Source organism: Hemitrygon akajei, chromosome 19 (genome assembly GCF_048418815.1).
Source record: "Hemitrygon akajei chromosome 19, sHemAka1.3, whole genome shotgun sequence".
Lineage (NCBI taxonomy): Eukaryota > Metazoa > Chordata > Chondrichthyes > Myliobatiformes > Dasyatidae > Hemitrygon > Hemitrygon akajei.
In genome coordinates, this window is record NC_133142.1 from 65,900,229 (window position 1) to 65,918,804 (window position 18,576).

Consider the following 18,576-nt stretch of genomic DNA (forward strand, 5'->3'; position numbering starts at 1 on the left):
AAACAGTTGCCGGAACTGAGTCGGGGGGAAGTGGCAGCTGCTCAGCAAAATGACCCGGGCATTGGCACAGTGTGGAGAGCGGTCAAGAGGGGGGATGGGTCGTTGGCTGAGAAGGCGAAACACCCATTCGTGCCCCTGTTGTTGAAGGAGTGGTCTCGGTTGAAGTTAAAGAACCAAATCTTGTACTGGGTAACGACGCCTCTGGACCAACCCCACTGTTGGCAACTGGTCCTGCCGGAGGAGTATCGGCAGGCTGTACTCCAGGCCCTACATGATGATTCTGGACACTTGGGGGTGGAAAAGACCTATGGATTACTCAAAGACCGGTTCTACTGTCCCCGTATGAGGGGGGAAGTTGAAGACTACTGTAGGGGCTGCAGTCGTTGCATCCGGAGGAAGACCCTGCCCGCGTTGGCGGCTCCACTGTCGCACTTGCAGAGTGCGGGACCTCTGGACCTGGTATGTATGGATTTTCTGTCGATTGAGCCTGACACCAGCAACACCGCGAATGTCTTAGTCATCACCGATCATTACACTTGCTATGCTCAGGCATTTCCCACTAAGGATCAGAAGGCGACGACAGTGGCGAAGGTGTTATGGGAGAAGTATTTTGTTCTTTACGGCCTTCCCAGGCGAATCCATAGCAATCAGGGGCGGGACTTTGAGAGCCGCCTTATCCATGAATTACTGACTATGCTTGGGGTTGAGAAATCCAGGACTACCCCTTATCACCCACAGGGAGATCCGCAGCCAGAGAGGTTCAACCTGTTGGATATGCTCGGGACGCTGGAGATTGGGCAGAAAAGCAGGTGGAGTCGTCATATTAGACAATTGGTTCACTGTTACAATTGTACTCGCAATGATGCTACAGGATATTCGCCCTATTATCTGATGTTCGGGCGGGAAGCGAGGTTGCCCATTGACTTGTGTTTTGGGGGTGAAGTGGGTGAATTACCTGGGAAGTCCCATCTAAAGTATGTGTCCGACATGAAGAGGGAGTTACAGCGGGCGTACGAGTTGGCCGAGGCGGCGGCTACCAAGCAAAATCAGAGGAATAAGATGCGGTATGATCGAAAGGTGAAGTTTGTTCAATTATTGCCGGGCGACCGGGTCCTTTTACGGAATTTGGGACTCCCTGGTAAGCACAAGTTGGCAGATCGATGGGCGGCCAGCCCCTATGTAATAGAGAGCCAGATGCCGAACCTGCCAGTTTACCGGGTGAAACCTGAGGATGGGAAAGGGCCTATCAAGGTACTCCATCGGAATCACCTGCTGCCGCTGGGTCAAGCAGTGCAGGTGGATACGGAGCCAGAGTGGGAGGTTATGCCCAGTACAAGGACTCTGCGAGGGCGCAGAGAAAGGGAAGAGCCCGCTGCTGAAGAGCGGGGACGGGTCCCTCGCCCAGAAATGGCTACTGATTCGGAAGAGGACGACTCAGATGAGTGGCCCCTGTTCCCATTCGCTGGTGCTCCAGTACCAGGAGAGGAGGCTCCTGGCCCTTCCCATACTGAATTGGGTGAGAGGAGGGAAGGTCTTGAGGGTCAGATGGAGAGGCAGCCAACATTGGTGGGAGAGAGGGTGGAGCCCGAGCGTGAGCCGGAGAGATCTCAGGTGAGGGAGTACCCCCGTGAGGACGGGGGTGAGGGTCTGTCAGGAAGACCTGGGGTGTCCGAGACAGTAGGTTCGCAGGTAACGAGGGAGCCCAGTGGGGCAGAAGGGGTATGGAGATCTCAGAGGATTAGGCGCCCCCCGGAGCGGTTGACATATGTGGTACCAGGAGAACCGAGTGTGATTTCTACTGCTCTGGGTAGTTATGTCACTGCTTTCTGCACCTGGGTTGGGTTTTGTGTGTTGCAAGAAGCTTTGGGGAACTCTAGTAATGCCATGAGGGCATGACATTTGCTGGTGGGGAGAGAATGTACAATGTCCTGTGTATGTTACTAAAAAGGGCTTTTTTAGTTTGTTACGAGTAGGAATGTTTCTTTGTCTGTTAAATGTTTCTCTCGCCGTTGTTTCACTTTAGAATGGCTGATATGGTAATTGTATTCATTTGTTAATCAATGGGGAATGTTATTGTGTTTTGTGAGGCTGGGAACTTGGGGGAGGGGTTGCGCGGGCTTGGGGGTGAAGGGAGTCTGGAAGGAGACACCGAGGAAGGAGGACGTGCGCTCGGAAGACCACCGGTGAGTCCGAGGTGGAAGACGTGGAAGTCGGGAGGGCAAGCGAAGAGGAGTCGAATGGTTCGCTGAATGAGCTCCACCGAGTGCACTAAACTGACTGAACTTTGATAAGTTGGCGCCTTTTGTTTTTTTCTTGTATATATATATATATATATTGTATTGCCTAATACTCTTTTAATCTTAGTAAACTCTTTAAAGTGTATTTCATACCAGTATTTGTTGTGGGTTTGATACTGTTGGTGGGCGTGAGGCATAAATGCGATTCTCACAGCACCTGCGTGTACGGGAGGTGGGTTGGTGTGTGGCTGGATCTCCTTTTCCCCTAGACATATACCAGCCTGTTGGGTAAGTGTTACATACTTATCCAAATTTCTCTTAAATGTTGAAACTGAAGCTGCATCCAATGCTGGATGCTTATTCCACACACTCACCACCCTCTGATTGAAGAAGTTCCCCTTCATGTTAATCTTAAACATTTCACCTTTCACCCTTGACCCATCACCTCTACTTTTAGTCTCACCCAATCTCAGTGGAAGAAGCCTGCTTACATATATCCTATCTGTACCCCTCATTATTTTGTCTCCCTCTGTCAAATCTCCCTTCATCCTTCTATGCTCCAGGAGAATTACCTACATTAATCAAGGTTAGGTATAAAGTCCTAACCTGTTCAGCCTTTCCCTATAACTCAGATTCTCAAATTCTGGCAACATCCTTATAAACTTTCACTGCACTCTTTCAATCCCATTGATACCTTTCCTGTAGGTAGGTGACCAGAACTGCACACAATACTCCAAATTAGGCCTCACCAATGTCTTACACGACTTAAGCAAAACATTTCATCGTATGTACTCAGTACATTGATTTATGAAGGCCAATGTGCTGCATGCTCCCTTTTCAACCCTATCTACCTGTGAAGCCACTTTCAATAAATTATGGATCTGTATTTCTAGATCCTTTTGTTCTTCTGCATTCCTCAATGTCTTGCCGTTCGCTGTGTAAGTCCTATGCTGATCTGTCCTCCCAAAGTGCAGGACCTCATACTTGTTAATACTAAAGTTAAGGAGAGAACACAGATTTGTAGAGTTGGGTCAGTAATGAACTGTCTCCTCTGTGTCCCTAAGACCTGCTGGTCAGTAAGTTAAATGGCTGCTGTGAATTGCCTTAAATGTAGGTGGGTGACTGGAGTTAGTGGGTAAGTGAGGGAGAATGGGTTACAAGGAAATGAATGGTGAAGTTGGTTGAAGTTGATACATTAGGAACTTTTAAGAGACCCTTAGGTAAGCATATGAATGAAAGAAAAATGGATGGTTATGGGCTACGTAGAAGGCAAGTTTAAGATTGAATGTAGTTACAAGGTCATGGGCTGATGGGACCATACAGTGCAGTACTGATCTATGCTTTATGATTGAGATTGAGAGCTGGCATAGTCACGATGGGCTGAACAGTTCTTTCTATGTCATAAGGATTGATTATTGTTGAATGGTAGAACAGAGTTGAGACCTTGTGTGTTTCTATGTTTTACATCTGACTTCCAAACCAAATATCAGAAGTATGAGATGCATTTACCTCTGCACAAACCTGAGCTCTGTTCCACTTCCATTCTGTGACAAAACCATCTTGTTTTGCAGAATATCATCAAGAAAGTAAATGGGCAGAAGTTTGTGTATAAGTTTGTGTCGCTGCCAGACAGCCTGGCAATGGTGTCGGACAAATACGATGGTGGTGAGAGCGAGTGGCCGATCGGCAGGACTGGGGAGAAAGGCCTTTCATTGCCCAGGCAACTGAAGGCCAGCACTAGAGTCTCATCAAGAAATGAGTATATGCGCTCAGGGCTCTATTCCACGTTCACCATCCAGTCTCTGCAAAGCACCAACCACCGCCCCAGGGAAGCCAGCAACCTTCTGAAAAACATGGAGGTGCCAGAGCAGGAGAGCAAAGCCCAGGTGCTGGAGAGTCTTGCTGAGGAGCTGGAGCTCAAGCAGCAGAAAGAAGAGGAACCACATTCTCAGGCCTACAGTGACTCTTCAATGGAAACCTTGAGTGATATTTCCCACCAAGGAGACCTCAAAGTGAAGATGGAGGTGACAGATAATTTGGATTGTATCATCTTGGATGCCATACCGGCTGCTGAGGAGTTAACTCAGGCTCCGAGTCCCAGTAAGAAACAGTCAGGAAGCAACCGGAACCTTCAGCCACCAAAACCCAAGAAGCCAAAGGACCTGGAGCTCCCCACAACACTCCTCACAACCCAGAATAGTCCTCCTCCAGATAAAAGTAACCCTGGCCTTTTGAACACAGTGGTCCTCCCACCCTCTAGTTCGGTTACTCCAACGCTGATCACGCAACACGTTCAGGTATGCTTGTTGTATTTTATAGTGAGTAGCACGATAATAGCATAGTAGTGTAGCAGTTAGTGTACAAAATGCTGGAGAAACTCAGCAGGCCAGGCAGCATCTAGAAAACGAGTACAGCTGTGTGTTGCTCGGATTTCCAGCATCTGCAAATTTTCTCTTGTTAGCAGTTAGTGCAGTTGCTTCACAGTGCCCGACTGGGGTTCAATTCCCACTGCTGAAAGTATAGACATAATGTACAGTTTTGGCTGAATTCTACCAAATTTAATTTTATCAGCCTATCGCCTATAGGTCACCAACTCTCTCCATCACCATTTAAACCCTTATAAAAATGCCCAGGAAGCAGATTTATTTACCAGTTTTTAATGGAATCTCCATGTAGGATGCAGTGCTGCCGTTAAGCCCAGCTCACTCACTTGAACTTTGAGAGCCACTCTCCAGTCCTCAAGCTGTAGAACACTGGTATATTTGTGGCAGTGTAGCATAATGGCTGGCATAACATCTTACAGTGACAGTAATCAGGGTTCAATTTCTGCTGTTGTCTAGAAGGAGCTTGTATCTTCTCCCTGTGACCTGGGGGTTTCCTCTGGGTACTCCAGCTTCCTCCCTCATCCCCCCAGAGATTAGAGAGTTCTGGACATGTTATCTTGGTGCCAGAAGCACGGTGACACTGGGAAGCAGGATGCCCCCAGCCCTTCCTCTGACGATGCAAAATAACGCATTTTACTGTATGTTTCAATGAACAGTGTATGTAATTAATAAAGCTGTTCTTCGATCTTTAGATCACAACACTCCAAAGGTTTTGTGTCATCTACAGTTTTATAAGTTGTATCCCAAAATCTTGGTCATAAATATAGATTTTTATAAAATATGTCCTTAACATCAGTGACTAGAATGGCCCCTTTTACCCTCTGACTTCTGCCTGTCTTCAGAATAACCATTCACCACAGTAGGAGCTGACCTGCAGACTAATGTACCAAGTGCTTCAACTCTGATGAAATGCCAGGTTTGCTGTACTTTAGCAAAAGCCTTTAGATGTTCACACACCACATTTACTACATTACTCTCATCACTTCTGTCCATTACCCAATCTGGAGCAGATCATTTGGCCCACAAAGTGCATACTGACCATCAGATAGCAACTTAAACTAACCTTGAGCTAATCTTGCTTTATTTTCCCCATATCCCCAAGATTCTACACTCACTTATCACTGGGGCAATTTATAGCAGGCATTTAACCTATGCAGTTGGCCCACTATGTTGTGCTGATGCTTTAACCTACTGTAAAATCAACCCAATCCTTCCCTTCCACATTACACTCTCTTCTTCTTTCATCCTTAAGAGCCCCTTAAATGTCCCAAATGTATCTGCCTCTAGCACCACCTCTGGCAACACATTCCACACAACCACCGCTCTCTGTGTAAAAAAAAAACTTAACTCTGACACTTTAAAATTATGCCTCTTCATAAAAGCCATTTCCACCCTTGTAAAGAGGCTCTGGCTGTTCACTCTATCTGTGCCTCTTATCGTCATGTACATCTCAACAGGTTGAGCAGCATCTGTGAAGGAAGGGGATTAGAGTTATAGAACATAGAACACTAGAGCACAGTAGATGACCTTTTAGCGTACTCTAACATCAATCTAACCCTTCCTTCCTACGTAGCCCTCCATTTTTCTATTATCTGTATGCCATCTAAGAGTTTCTTAAATGTTCCTAATATACGTACCTCTCTCGCCACCCGTGGCAGCACATTCCATGCACCCACCCCTCTGTGTGTGGAAAAGACCTTCCTCTGACATTCCCCCTATAAAGATTTAGTACTTCCTCAGCGTAAATGACAATTAAACTCTTCTCAGGCTTCCTGCCAGGTACCGGTATCATCCAGTCAGGTTTCCACTGTCTCATCTAGTTTACCATCGAATTCCAGCTCCTACTGAGAGTGAGACCTTTGTCTTTGTTAGAATTCTTTTCCACTAATTTTACTTCATTGTCTACCAGGCAGTCCCAAAACCCACAGTAGTTTTGTGCTGTTGAAGTCAATCCCGTGGCCATTTGCAGGACTCCCTGTGAATGCGGAGCAGTGTATCCGTATCAGTCAGACAGGGCACATGGTGGAAACCTGCATCAAGGAGCACAGGAGGTGTATCTGTTTGGGTTACCCAGAGAACATTGCATTCACAATGACCATAGGATTGACTTTGCCATGCCATTGGGTGTTAGGACCACCTGTTGAAGGAAGCCATTGAAATAAAGCTAGAGGAAAAGAATTTTAACAAAGACCAAGGTCTCACTCTCTCTAAGTAAGAACTGGAATTCGATTGTAACAAAGTGGGAGAGCGGAAACCTGATTGGATGAGGACTAACCAATCAAGCGGGACAGAGGGTTATAAATGCCACTGGACTAGACATGCCCAGGCATCATCCCTGATGAAAATGGGAGAGTTTGTCATTGAAACATCAGTTAAAAATAATACCTGTATCCAGCTGGAAGCCCGAGAAGAATTTATTCATTCACCCTATGCTTCCCTCCAACTGTCTTAGAATTATGCCCCTTCGTATTAGCCATTAGTGTGCTGGGAAAAAGTCCCTGGCTCTCTCACTGAATCTATTCCTCTTATCATCTTATACCCCTCTATCGAGTCACCTGCCTTCCTCCTTTACTCCAAAGAGAAAAGGACTAGCTTGCTTAACCTCAAACAAGACAAAATGTGAAGATGCTGGAAATCCAAGCAACACACAAGGAACTCAACAGGTCAGAGGGTTGCTGTTGAAGGGTTTTACTCCAAAGCATCGACTGTTCTTTTTTCCATGGACGTAGCTGCCTACTCAGTTCATCCAGCATTTTGTGTGTGTTGTTCTGGATCTGCAATGTCTGCAGGATCGCTTGTGTTTATTCATCATCAGTACTCAATTTGCAAGGTGTTTACATAGAAACCCACAGCAAGATACAGGTCCTTCAGCCCACAATGCTGTGCCAAGCACGTACTTACTTCAGAAATCACCTCGGGTTACTCATAGCCCTCTGTTTTTCAAGCATCATGTACCTGTCCAGGAGTCTATTAAAAGACCCTATCGTATCCGCCTCCACCACCGTCGCCTGCAGCCTATTCCAGGCACTCACCACTCTCTGAGTGAAAAACTTACCCCTGACATCTCCTCTGTACCTACTTACAAGCACCTTAAAACTGTGCCCACTCGTGCTAGCCATTTCAGCCCTGGGGAAAAAGCCTCTGACTATCCACACGATCAATGCCTCCAATCATCTTGTACACCTCTATCATGTCACCTCTCATCCTCCGTCACTCCAAGGAGAAAAGGCCGAGTTCACTCAACCTATTCCCATAAAGCATGCTCCCCAACCCAGGCAACATCCTTGTAAATCTCCTCGGCACCCTTTCTATGGTTTCCACATCCTTCCTGTAGTGAGGATACCAGAGCTGAGCACAGTACTCCAAGTGGGGTCTGACCAGGGTCCTATATAGCTGTAACATTACCTCTGGCTCTGAACTGAATCCCACAGTTGATGAAGGCCAATGCACCGTATGCCTTCTTAACCACACAGTCAACCTGCGCAGCAGCTTTAAATGTCCTATTAACCTGGACCCGAAGATCCCTCTGATCCTCCACACCGCCAAGAGTCTTACCATTAATACTATATTCTGCCATCATATTTGACCTACCAAAATGAACCACTTCACACTTACCTGGGTTGAACTCCATCTGCCACTTCTCAGCCCTCCACACTATCCACAACACCCCCAACCTTTGTGTCATCAGCAAATTTACTAACCCATCCCTCCATTTCTTCATCCAGATCATTTATAAAAATCACGAAGAGAAGGGGCACACCACTGGTCAGCAACCTCCATGCAGAATATGACACGTCTGCAGGTCCCCTTGGATCCCATGCCTCTTTACTTTCTCAATAAGCCTTGCATGGGGTACCTGATTAAATGCCTTGCTGAAATCCATATACACTACATCTATCGCTCTATCTTCATCAATGTATTTAGTCACATCCTCAAAAAATTCATTAAGTTAATTCATGAAGTTAGAGATACTTAACTGGAAATTTATCTGTGTTATTGAAAATGCTGATAGCTTGATGAGGGAATAGCAATTTAGTTGTATTAAGATAAAGATGAGCTTTGTTTGTCACTTGTACATTGAAACATACAGTGAAGTACATTGTTTGAGTTGAGAGTATGCTGGTTGCATCCCACACGTGTCACCATGCTTCCTGCACCAACATAGCGCGTCCACAGATTACTAATACTCACTCTTAACATCTTTAGAGTGTGGCAAAGGAAACCGGAGCATCTGGAGGAAACTCGTGCGGCTATGGGGAGAATGTGCAGCAGTGGTAATTGAGTGCCTGTTTGACATCTGGCACTATAAGCATTATGCATTAACCAGTATGCCACCATGCCACCCTTTGGACTAGCAGTCAGAGTCCTGGACCATTGATCCCAGAGACAGAAATTCAAACTCATCCAAGCCACAGGAAATTCAGTTCATAATTAAGTAGTTCTGGAATCTAATCAAAAAGATATAATTTCAGTGATCGTAGAGTAACCATGAAACTATAATTTTCCTGTAAAATGGTCCAAACAGTTCACTAATGCCTTTCAGAGGACCTCCGATACTTCTAGCTAATTGATATTCAATTCCAGGCCCACTGTCATGGCTGCTCCTTAATTCTTTAGCTGCCTGCTAAATTCAGGTAATGGATGATCAAATAATAATCCTCCTTCACTTTGAGTGGTCAATGAGCAGGGTTCACAAGAGTCAGTGAGGACACTGCATTTTTCAAGAAGGAATCTTTACCTTTGCTCGATAATTCTCTTCACATGACAGAACTCAGAATGCAGTATATGTTTCAGGAATTGACTGGATGTAACTACTACCTCCATGCCAGATGTGTTGGCCTGGCAAAGGGCTTTGATGTTAATTTGCTTAATGGATTTGGAGAGACAATGATGGGATCTCTCCTCTGCATTAATCTACATCCTGTAAGTGAATAAATAGAAAGAAGGAGAGACTGCTTCCACTCAGAGTAAAGTTGATAACCAGAGAATCCATATTTTAAGTTCATTGAAAAAAGAACAATGAAAAGGACGGGTTATTGTGATGTGGTGAAGATTTTCTCCTGAGCTTGAAGCCATGGTATCTTTCTGGGCAGACTTGAGGGTTGGAATGGTTTGATCTTCTTTCTACTCCACAAGTATTTCCTATCAAAGTTAAGATGGGAAAGTCAGGAGAAATCCTACACCTGATTTTGAAATAATGTACCAAATTTCTGTGCTATTCAAAGATTTTTGCACTGTTTGGTGCATCTGCTATTCTCCAGGTGTGACTTTCTCATTCAGGGGTGCTGTGGGTTTAAGAAACTTGCGGTATGAATCTGCTGCAGTGGAATAAAATGTCAAAAGAACCAATGTGAAGCCAAATGAATAGAAGAAAGGCATTCGCACCATCGAATCTGCTCTGTCATTTGATCATGGTTAATTTATTTTCCTTCTCAACCCAATTCTCACCTTAACCTTTGACACCCTTATTAATCAATTTCCACCAATGACTTGGCCTCTTCAGCTGTCTTTGGCAATGATTTCCATAGATTCAACACACTCTGGCGAAAGAAATTCCTCCTCATCTCTGTTCTAAAGGGACATCCTTTTATTCTGAGGCTGCACTCTGATCCTAGACTTTCCCACTATTTGAAATATTCCCTCAGTGTCCACCACCTCTAGGCCTTTTGCCATCTATAGTATTACAGGGCCCCAGAAGAACCACAAGAGGAACAGGACTCATTCAATAGTTCAAGATGTCATGGACATGGTGACGTGAACAGCTGCCAGTTGTAAACAACAATTCTTTCAAAATGTAGAATTAAAAAACAACTGCAGCTAGAGACCTCTAATAAGCAGTGAATTGTAGTTATTACTTTGGCCACAGGGTGGAGGTAAAGCTACACACACAAAATGCTGGAGGAACTCAGCAGTCCAGGCAGCATCTATGGAAAAGAGTACTGTCAACGTTTTAGGCCAAGACCCTTCAAGCAGGACTGGAGTGAAAAAAAGCTGAGGAGTAGATTTAAAAGGTGGGGACAGAGAAAAACAAGGTGATAGGTGAAACCTGACAGGGGAGGGATGAAGTAAAGAGCTGGGAATTTGACTGGTGAAAGAGATACAGGGCTGGAGAAGGGGGACTCTGATAGGACAGAAGGCTGTGGAAGAAATAAAAGGGGGGGTGATGGGTGGGCAGTGAGATAAAGTGAGAGAGGGAAAGGGGGATGGGGAATGGTGAAGGGAGGGCATTACTGGAAGTTCGAGAAATTGATGTTCATGCCATCAGAATCAGGTTTATTATCACTGGCAAGTGACATGAAATTTGATAACTTAGCAGCAGCAGTTCAATGCAATACATAATAATAATAATAATCAATAAACAAGTAAATCAATTGCATATATTGAACAGGGTGCTGGAGGTCCTTAATAATGGTCACTGTCTTTCTGAGGCACTACTCCTTGAAGTTATCCCAGGTACTTTGTGCAGCCTCTTTCAGACCTGTGCAGTAGCCCCTCCATACCAGACAGAGATGCAGCCTGTCAGAATGCTCTCCACGGTACAACTATAGAAGTTTTTGATTGTATTTGTTGACATGCCAAATCTCTTCAAACTCCTAATAAAGTATAGCTGCTATCTTGCCTTCTTTATAACTACATCAATGTGTTGGGAGCAGGTTAGATCCTCAGAGATCTTGACACCAAGAAACTTAAAGCTGCTCACTCTCTCCACTTCTGATCCCTCTATGAGGAGTCACCCAGGCTGGAGGCCACCCAGAGGTCGTGTTCCTCCAACCTGAGTTGGCCTCATCATGACAGTATCACTGACATATGACAGTGCATATGTCCATATGCATAGACACATTGGGATGGGAATGGAAAGTAGAATTAAGTAGAATCCCACTTTCTCTGGTGGATGGAGTGTAGGTGCTCGGCGAAGTGGTTTCCCAATCTGCGTCAGGTCTCATCGAAACACAGGAGGCCACACCAGGAGCACCAGACACGGTATATAACCCCAACAGACTCACAGGTGAAGTGTCGCCTCACCTGGAAGAACTGTTTGGGTCCCTGAATGGTGGTGAGGAAGGAGGTGCAGGGCAAGGGCAAGTGTAGCGCTTGTTCCGCTTGCAAGGGTAAGTGCCAGGAGGGAAATCAGTGGGGAGGGGACAAGTGGACAAGGGAGTAGTGTAGGGAGTGATCCCTGTGGAAAGCAGAAAGTGGGCTGGTGGGAAAGGTGTGTTTGGTGGTGGGATCCCGTTGGAGATAGTGGAAGTTGCAGAGAATTATGTGCTGGACACAGAAAGCTGGTCGGGTTGTAGGTGAGGACAAGAGGAACCCTATTCCTAGTGGGGTGGCGAGAGGATGGGGTGAGAGCAGACGTGCATGAAATGGGGGAGGTGGGGTTGAGAGCAGTGTTGATGGTGGAGGAAGGGAAGCCCCTTTCTTTGGAGGAGAAGAACGTCTCCTTCATTCTAAAATGAAAAGCCTCATCCTGAGAGCAGATGTGGTGAAGACGGAGGAATTGAGAAAAGGGGCTGGCATTTTTACAAGTAACAGGGTGGGTGGAGGATTGTCCATGTAGCTGTGAGAGTCCGTGGGTTCGTAATAGACATCAGTAGATAAGCTATCTCCAGAGACAGGGACAGTTAGATTGAGAAAGAGGAGGGAGGTGTTGGGAATGGGCCAGGTAAATTTGAGGGCAGGGTGGAAACTGGAGGCAAAGTTGATGAAGTCGACAAGTTCCACATGGGTGCAGGAAGCAGCACCAATGCAGTCATCAATGTAGTGTAGGAAAAGTGCTGGACAGACACCAGTGCAGGCTTGGAACATAGACTGTCCACGTAGCCGACAAACAGGCAGGCATAGCTGGGACCCTTGCAGGTGCCCGTGGCTACACCTTTTGTTTGAAGGAAGTGGGAGGAGCCAAGGGAGAAATTATTAAGAGTAAGGAGGAGACAGGAGAGTGGTGGTATAGGGGAACTGGTTGGGTATGGTGTTCAGAAAGAAACAGAGAGCTTTGAGGACTTCCTGGTGGGGGATGGAGGTGCATAGGGACTGGATATCCATAGTAAAACTAAGATGATGGGGGCCAGAGAACCTGAAATCATTGAAAAGATCCAGAGTATGTGAAGTGTCACGGATGTAGGTAGGAAGGGACTGAACTAGGGGGATAAAACAGTTGAGGTAAAGAGATATGAGTTCAGAACAAGTAGAAACAATGGGTTTACCTGGACAGGTAGGTTTGTGGATCTTGGGTAGGAGATGTGGGGTAAGGGAACTATGAGGTTGGTGGCAGTGGATGGGAGATTCTCAGAGTTAATAAAGTTAGTGATGGTGCGGGTGACAATGGCCTGGTGCTCCTTAGTAGGATCCTATTCGAGGTGCAAGTAAGAGGAGATGTCTGAGACTTGTTGCCTATCCTCACCAAGGTAGAGCCAGACTACTACAGCACGCCTTTCCCAATCTGCGAGTTTAAGAGTGAGTTTAGGGTCAGAGTGGAGAGCAGTGCGTTCAGGAGTGAAGTTGGAATTGGAGAGGGCCGTTGTGACATTGAGATGGCAGATGAACTGAATAAGTATTTTGCAATTTTTGCATTAGTCTTCACTGTAGAAGACATCAGCAGTATGGTGGAAGTTCCAGGTGTCAGGGGTCATGAAAAGTATGAAATTTCCATTAATAGAGAGAGGCTGCTTGGGAAAAGCAGCAGTTAAGTCACTTGAACTACATGGTGTACACCCAGGGTTCTGAAAGAGGTAGCTGAAAAGATCATAGAGGCATTAGTAATGATCTTTCAAGAATCACTAGATTCTGGAATGGTTCCGGAAGACTGGAATATTACAAATGTCAGTCTACTCTTCAAGAAGGGAGAGAGGCAGTAGAACCCTCAGTAGTTGGAAAGATGTTGGAGTCAATTATTAAGAATGAGGTCTCAGGGTACATGGAAGCACACGATATAAAAGGCCTCAGGGGAAAATCTTGCCTGACAAATCTGTTGGAATTCTTAGAAGGAATAACAAGCAGGATAGAGAAAGTTGATTTTGTGTACTTGGATTTTCAGAAGGCCTTTGACAAGTTGCCAAACATAAGGCTGCATAACAAGCTACAAACCCATGATATTACAAAAAATATTCTAGCATGGGTAAACCCAATGGCTGATTGGCAGGAGGTAAAGAGTGGGAATAAAGGGAGCCTTTCTGGTTGTCTGCCAGTGAGTTAGGGTGTTCCACAGGGTTCTGTGTTCGGGCTGATACTTTTGACATTATATGTCAATGATTTGGATGATGGAACTGATGGTTTTGTTGCAGTTTGTAGATGATATGAAGATAGGTGGAGGGACAGGTAGTTTTGAAGTAGAGAGGTTACTGAAGGACTTAGATTAGGAGAATGGGCACAGAAATGGCAGATGGAATACAGTGTCAAGAAGTGTATGGTTATGGTAAAAGAAATGAGAGGTTTTTTTTCTAAAATGGAGAGAAAATACAAAATAACTGAGGCACAATTGTGTTTAAGAGTCCTTATACAGGATTCCCTAAAGGTTAATTTCCAGTTTGAGTCTGTGGTGAGGAACATAAATGCAATGTTAGCATTCATTTCAACATGACTAGAATATAAAAGCAAGGATGTAAACTTGAGGTTTTATAAGTTTTATACCATGAGACATGGGAGCAGAATTAGACCATATGGTCCATTGAGTCTGTTTCACCATTCAATAATGGCTGATCCTTTTCTTCCCCCACCTCAGCCCCACTCCCCGTCCTTCCCCCCATAGCCTTTGATGTCGTGGCCAATGAAGAACCTATCAATCTCTGCCTAATCATTTGGCCTTCACAGCTGCCTGTGGTAACGAATCCACAAATTCACCACCCTCCGGCTAAAGAAATTTCACTGCACCTCTGTTTTAAATGGGCACCCCTCTATTCTGAGGCAGTACCCTCTTGTCCTAGACTCCCCAAACATGGGAAACAGCCTTTCCAAATCTACTCAGTCTAGGCCTTTCAACGTTCAAAAGGTTGCAATGAGATCCCCTCTCATCCTTCTAAATTCCAACAAGTACACACCCAGAGCTATCAAGACATTCCTCATGTGATAATCCATCACTGCCGGAATCATCCTTGCGAACTTTCTCTGAATACTCTTCAATACCAGCGCATCTTTTCTTAGATGAGGAGCCCAAAACAGTTCATAGCACTCAAGGTGAGGCCTCACCTGTACTTTATAAAGCCTCAGCATCACACCCCTGCCCTTGTATTTTAGACTTCTTAAAATGAGTGCTAACATTGCATTTGCCTTCCTCACCACCGACTGAACCTGCAAGTTACACTTTAGGATGTTCTGCAGAAGGACTCCCAAGTCCCTTTGCATCTCAGCTTGCTGGATTTTCTCCCCATTTAGAAAATAGTCTGCACATTTATTTCTACTACCAGTGCATGACCATGCATTTTCCAACATTGTATTTCATTTGCCATTTTCTTCCCCATTCTCCTAAACTGTCTCTGGAGCCTGTTTCCTCAACACTACCTGTCCCTCCACCAAACGTTGTATCATCTGCAAACTTGGCAACAAAGCCATCTATTCCATGAGAAGAGAAGCTGTTGTGTTTCTATGCAATTATATTTATATGATGGGTCCAGGACAAGTCCTCTGAGATAGTGACACAAGTCCACTGGTGGGGGGGAACTGGTTGGGTCTGTTTTCTAGAAAGAAGTGGAGAGGTTTTAAGGCCTCCTGATGGGGGATGGAGGTGCATTGGGACTGGATGAAAATGGTGAAAGTGAGATGATCGGGGCCAGGAAACTTGAAGATATTGAAAATGATCCGAAGCATGTGAAGTGTCACAGATATTGGTGGGAAGAAACTGAATCAGGGAAGATAAAACAGAGTCATGCAGATACAAATTCGGTGGGGCTGAAACAATGGGTCTATCTGGACAGGCAGGTTTGTGGATCTTGGGTAGGAGGTGGAAATGGGAGGTGTAGTGTGTGGTAACTATGAGGTTGGTGGCAGTGGATGGGAGATCCCCAGAGTTAATAAGGTTGGTGACGGTGTGGGATACCATGACGGTGCTCCTTAGTGGGCTCTTGTTCAAGAGATAAGTAAGGGGAGGTGTCTGAGAGCTGTTGCCGGGCCTCAGCAAGATAAAGGTCAGTATGCCAGACTACTACAGCAACCCCCACCCCCTTATCTGAGGGTTTGATGGTGAGGTTAGAATTAGTTCAGTGGGAGTGGAGAGCAGTGCAGTGCATTCGGAAAAAGTGAGGTTGGAATTGGAGAGAGGAGTGTTGAAGTCGAGATGGTTGATGTCCCGTTGGCAGTTGGCAATGAAAGGTCCAGAGCAGGTAGAAGACCAGGGTGGGGTGTCCAGGAATAAAGCAATTTTAATGAAAGTTTCCACACATCATCAGTTAAAGATCATCAGGATATCACTACAGTTATTATATTTTGCCACTAGTTAAGTAGTAGCTTCCCATCACTAATGCTGGAAATTTCTGAGTGTGAGAATCAATAAAAGTGGATTGCCTGCTGATGGAGAAGAGCAGTGTTCCCAAGGCGGTATCTGTGGTCACATGGAGTGCGTGAGCTGGGTGGCTGGGAGGTGTAAGTTCAGAAAGGATGTGGCAGAGACTTCCTCCCCAGCTGCAGTTAAAATATCATTTTGGGATAGAGAACACCTCAAATCTGAGCCAGCAGTGTTTGATGAATATATAGGTTTCTGGTTTTGCTTTTTGTTTGTTGTTATTGTCACGAGTACCACAATCCAGTGAAAAGCTTGGCTTGTATACTGTTCATGCAGATCAAATCATTACACAATACATTGACCTAGAGTAAGGTAAAGCAATAACAATGTAGAATAAAATGTAAAAGTTAATGAAAAAGTACACTTCTCTATGAATATTATATATTCGCCATTATCTAAGCAACCTGGTGTTACCAGTTTGGTGTTACCAACCACATTGGTGTTACCCAATTACCCAGTTTCCCTCAGGATCAATAAAGTATGCCTGTCTATCTGTGTCATCTCTCTCGATGCAGAAAAGGCATTTGATAGAGTTGAGTGGCCATATTTGTTTAAAGTATTAGAAAAATTTGGTTTTGGTAATAATTTTAATAGATGGATTCAAATGATTTATAAGAACCCTATTGCCACGGTCATTACTAATAATTACAGGTCTTTTTTTCCCCCACTTTCTCGTGGTACTAGACAGGGATGTCCATTAAGCCCTTTACTATTTAATCTTGTATTGGAGCCTTTGGCAATAACACTACGTGAAGCTAAAAATATTCATGGTATCTCTATGAATGGAACCATACATAAGATTTTTCTTTATGCAGATGATCTTTTGATTTTTATTTCGAATCTTGAGGAATCAATTCCTAATCTTTTGGAAACACTTAAAGATTTTGGTAAATTTTCAGGATATAAACATAACTTGAATAAAAGTGAATTGTTTCCATTAAATGCCCCTGTTAGTATATATAATGATATACCTTTTAGAATTGTTAATACATTTAGCTATTTAGGTATTATAATTACTAAAAACTATAAAGATTTTTATAAAGCTAATATAGTTCCTTTAATGGACTCCATGAAACAACTATTTTCTAGATGGAATCCACTTACTCTTTTTTTAATAGGTCGTGTTCGTGCTGTGAAAATGATGATTTTACCTAGATTTTTATATATTTTCCAAAATATACCTATCTTTTTAACTAAAAAAATTTTCGATCAAATTGATTCTCTTATTTCTTCCTTTATTTGGAGCAATAAGAGACCAAGAATTGACAAGTATCATTTACAAAAATCTAAAAAAGATGGTGGACTTGCACTTCCTAATTTAAGACTGTATTATTGGGCTGTGAATATTAGACAATTATGTTTTTGGTTATACTGGATCGATAAAAGCCAAAAACCACTATGGGTTGATTTGGAATTAAAAGCTGTTAAACAATTTCATTTAACTTCAATATTAGGAGCTCCATTACCTTTACAGCTCTCTAAAATTCCAAATTTAAATCTTTACCCGGTTATTAAACAATACCTACAGATTTGGGTTCAGTTTCACAATTTTTTTAATTTTAAGCAATTTCAGTTGTCTAGTTTTTTATATCAAAACTTTTCATTTAAATCTTCAATAACCGACCCCATTTTTCTCCTATGGAGAAATAAAGGGATCCATTCTTTTACAGATTTATTTTGTGATGGTCGATTGATGACTTTTGAAGAGTTAATTAACAAATATTCTCTCGCTCATACACATTTTTTTCAGTATTTTCAGGTTAAACATTTTTTACAACAATATTTACCTAAGTTTCCACATTTACAAGAATCTGATTTGTTGGATACCATTTTGAAATTGAATCCTTTAGTGAGAGGTTCCATTAGCAGAATTTATAACTTATTTTTGTTACAAAAAGAGAACCTACCACTAAAGATTAAACAAGATTGGGAGAGAGAACTTAATATGACCTTTGTTAATGAAGATTGGTTGTAAGTTTTGAAAAACATAAATTCTTCTTCTATATGTGCTAACCACTGTTTAATTCAATTTAAAATTGTTCACTGTTATTACTTAACAAAGGAGAGACTATCTAAAATATTTCTTAGTATAGACAACTACTGTGATAGATGTAAAACTGAAGTAGCTACTTTGTCACATATGTTCTGGTCATGTTCTTCATTAAAATTGTTTTGGAAATCTTTGTTTTCTACAATTACTAAAGCTCTGAAAATTAATTTACAACCTAATAGATTGACTGTTCTATTTGGAATAGTTCTGCATCATATTCAGGGTATCTCATCCTCAGATCAACATGTAATTGCATTTGTTACACTATTGACAAGAAGGGCTATTTTATTAAAATGGAAAGATATCTCTTCCCCTACATTAATTGAATGGTTTTCTCAAGTAATGTTATGTCTCAGTTTGGAAAAAATTAGAAGTAGAACTTTTGATCCCCAATTCGATTTTGAGAGAAGATGG

The 18,576-nt window shown here is 43.6% G+C and overlaps 1 protein-coding gene and 1 long non-coding RNA gene across 3 annotated transcripts in view; one reads left to right on the forward strand and one right to left on the reverse strand.

The window, feature by feature from the left end:
* LOC140742129 (uncharacterized) overlaps window positions 1–18,576 on the reverse strand; it is a 501,191-nt gene that overhangs the window by 366,151 nt on the left and 116,464 nt on the right. The window lies entirely within an intron of this gene.
* Window positions 1–18,576, forward strand: part of LOC140742006 (ETS domain-containing protein Elk-1-like) — a 188,160-nt gene that overhangs the window by 129,508 nt on the left and 40,076 nt on the right. For both annotated transcript variants that reach the window (XM_073072666.1, XM_073072665.1), the window contains exon 3: window positions 3,809–4,534. In XM_073072666.1, coding sequence (XP_072928767.1) covers window positions 3,809–4,534 — 726 coding nt within the window. The remainder of the gene's footprint in view (window positions 1–3,808; window positions 4,535–18,576) is intronic.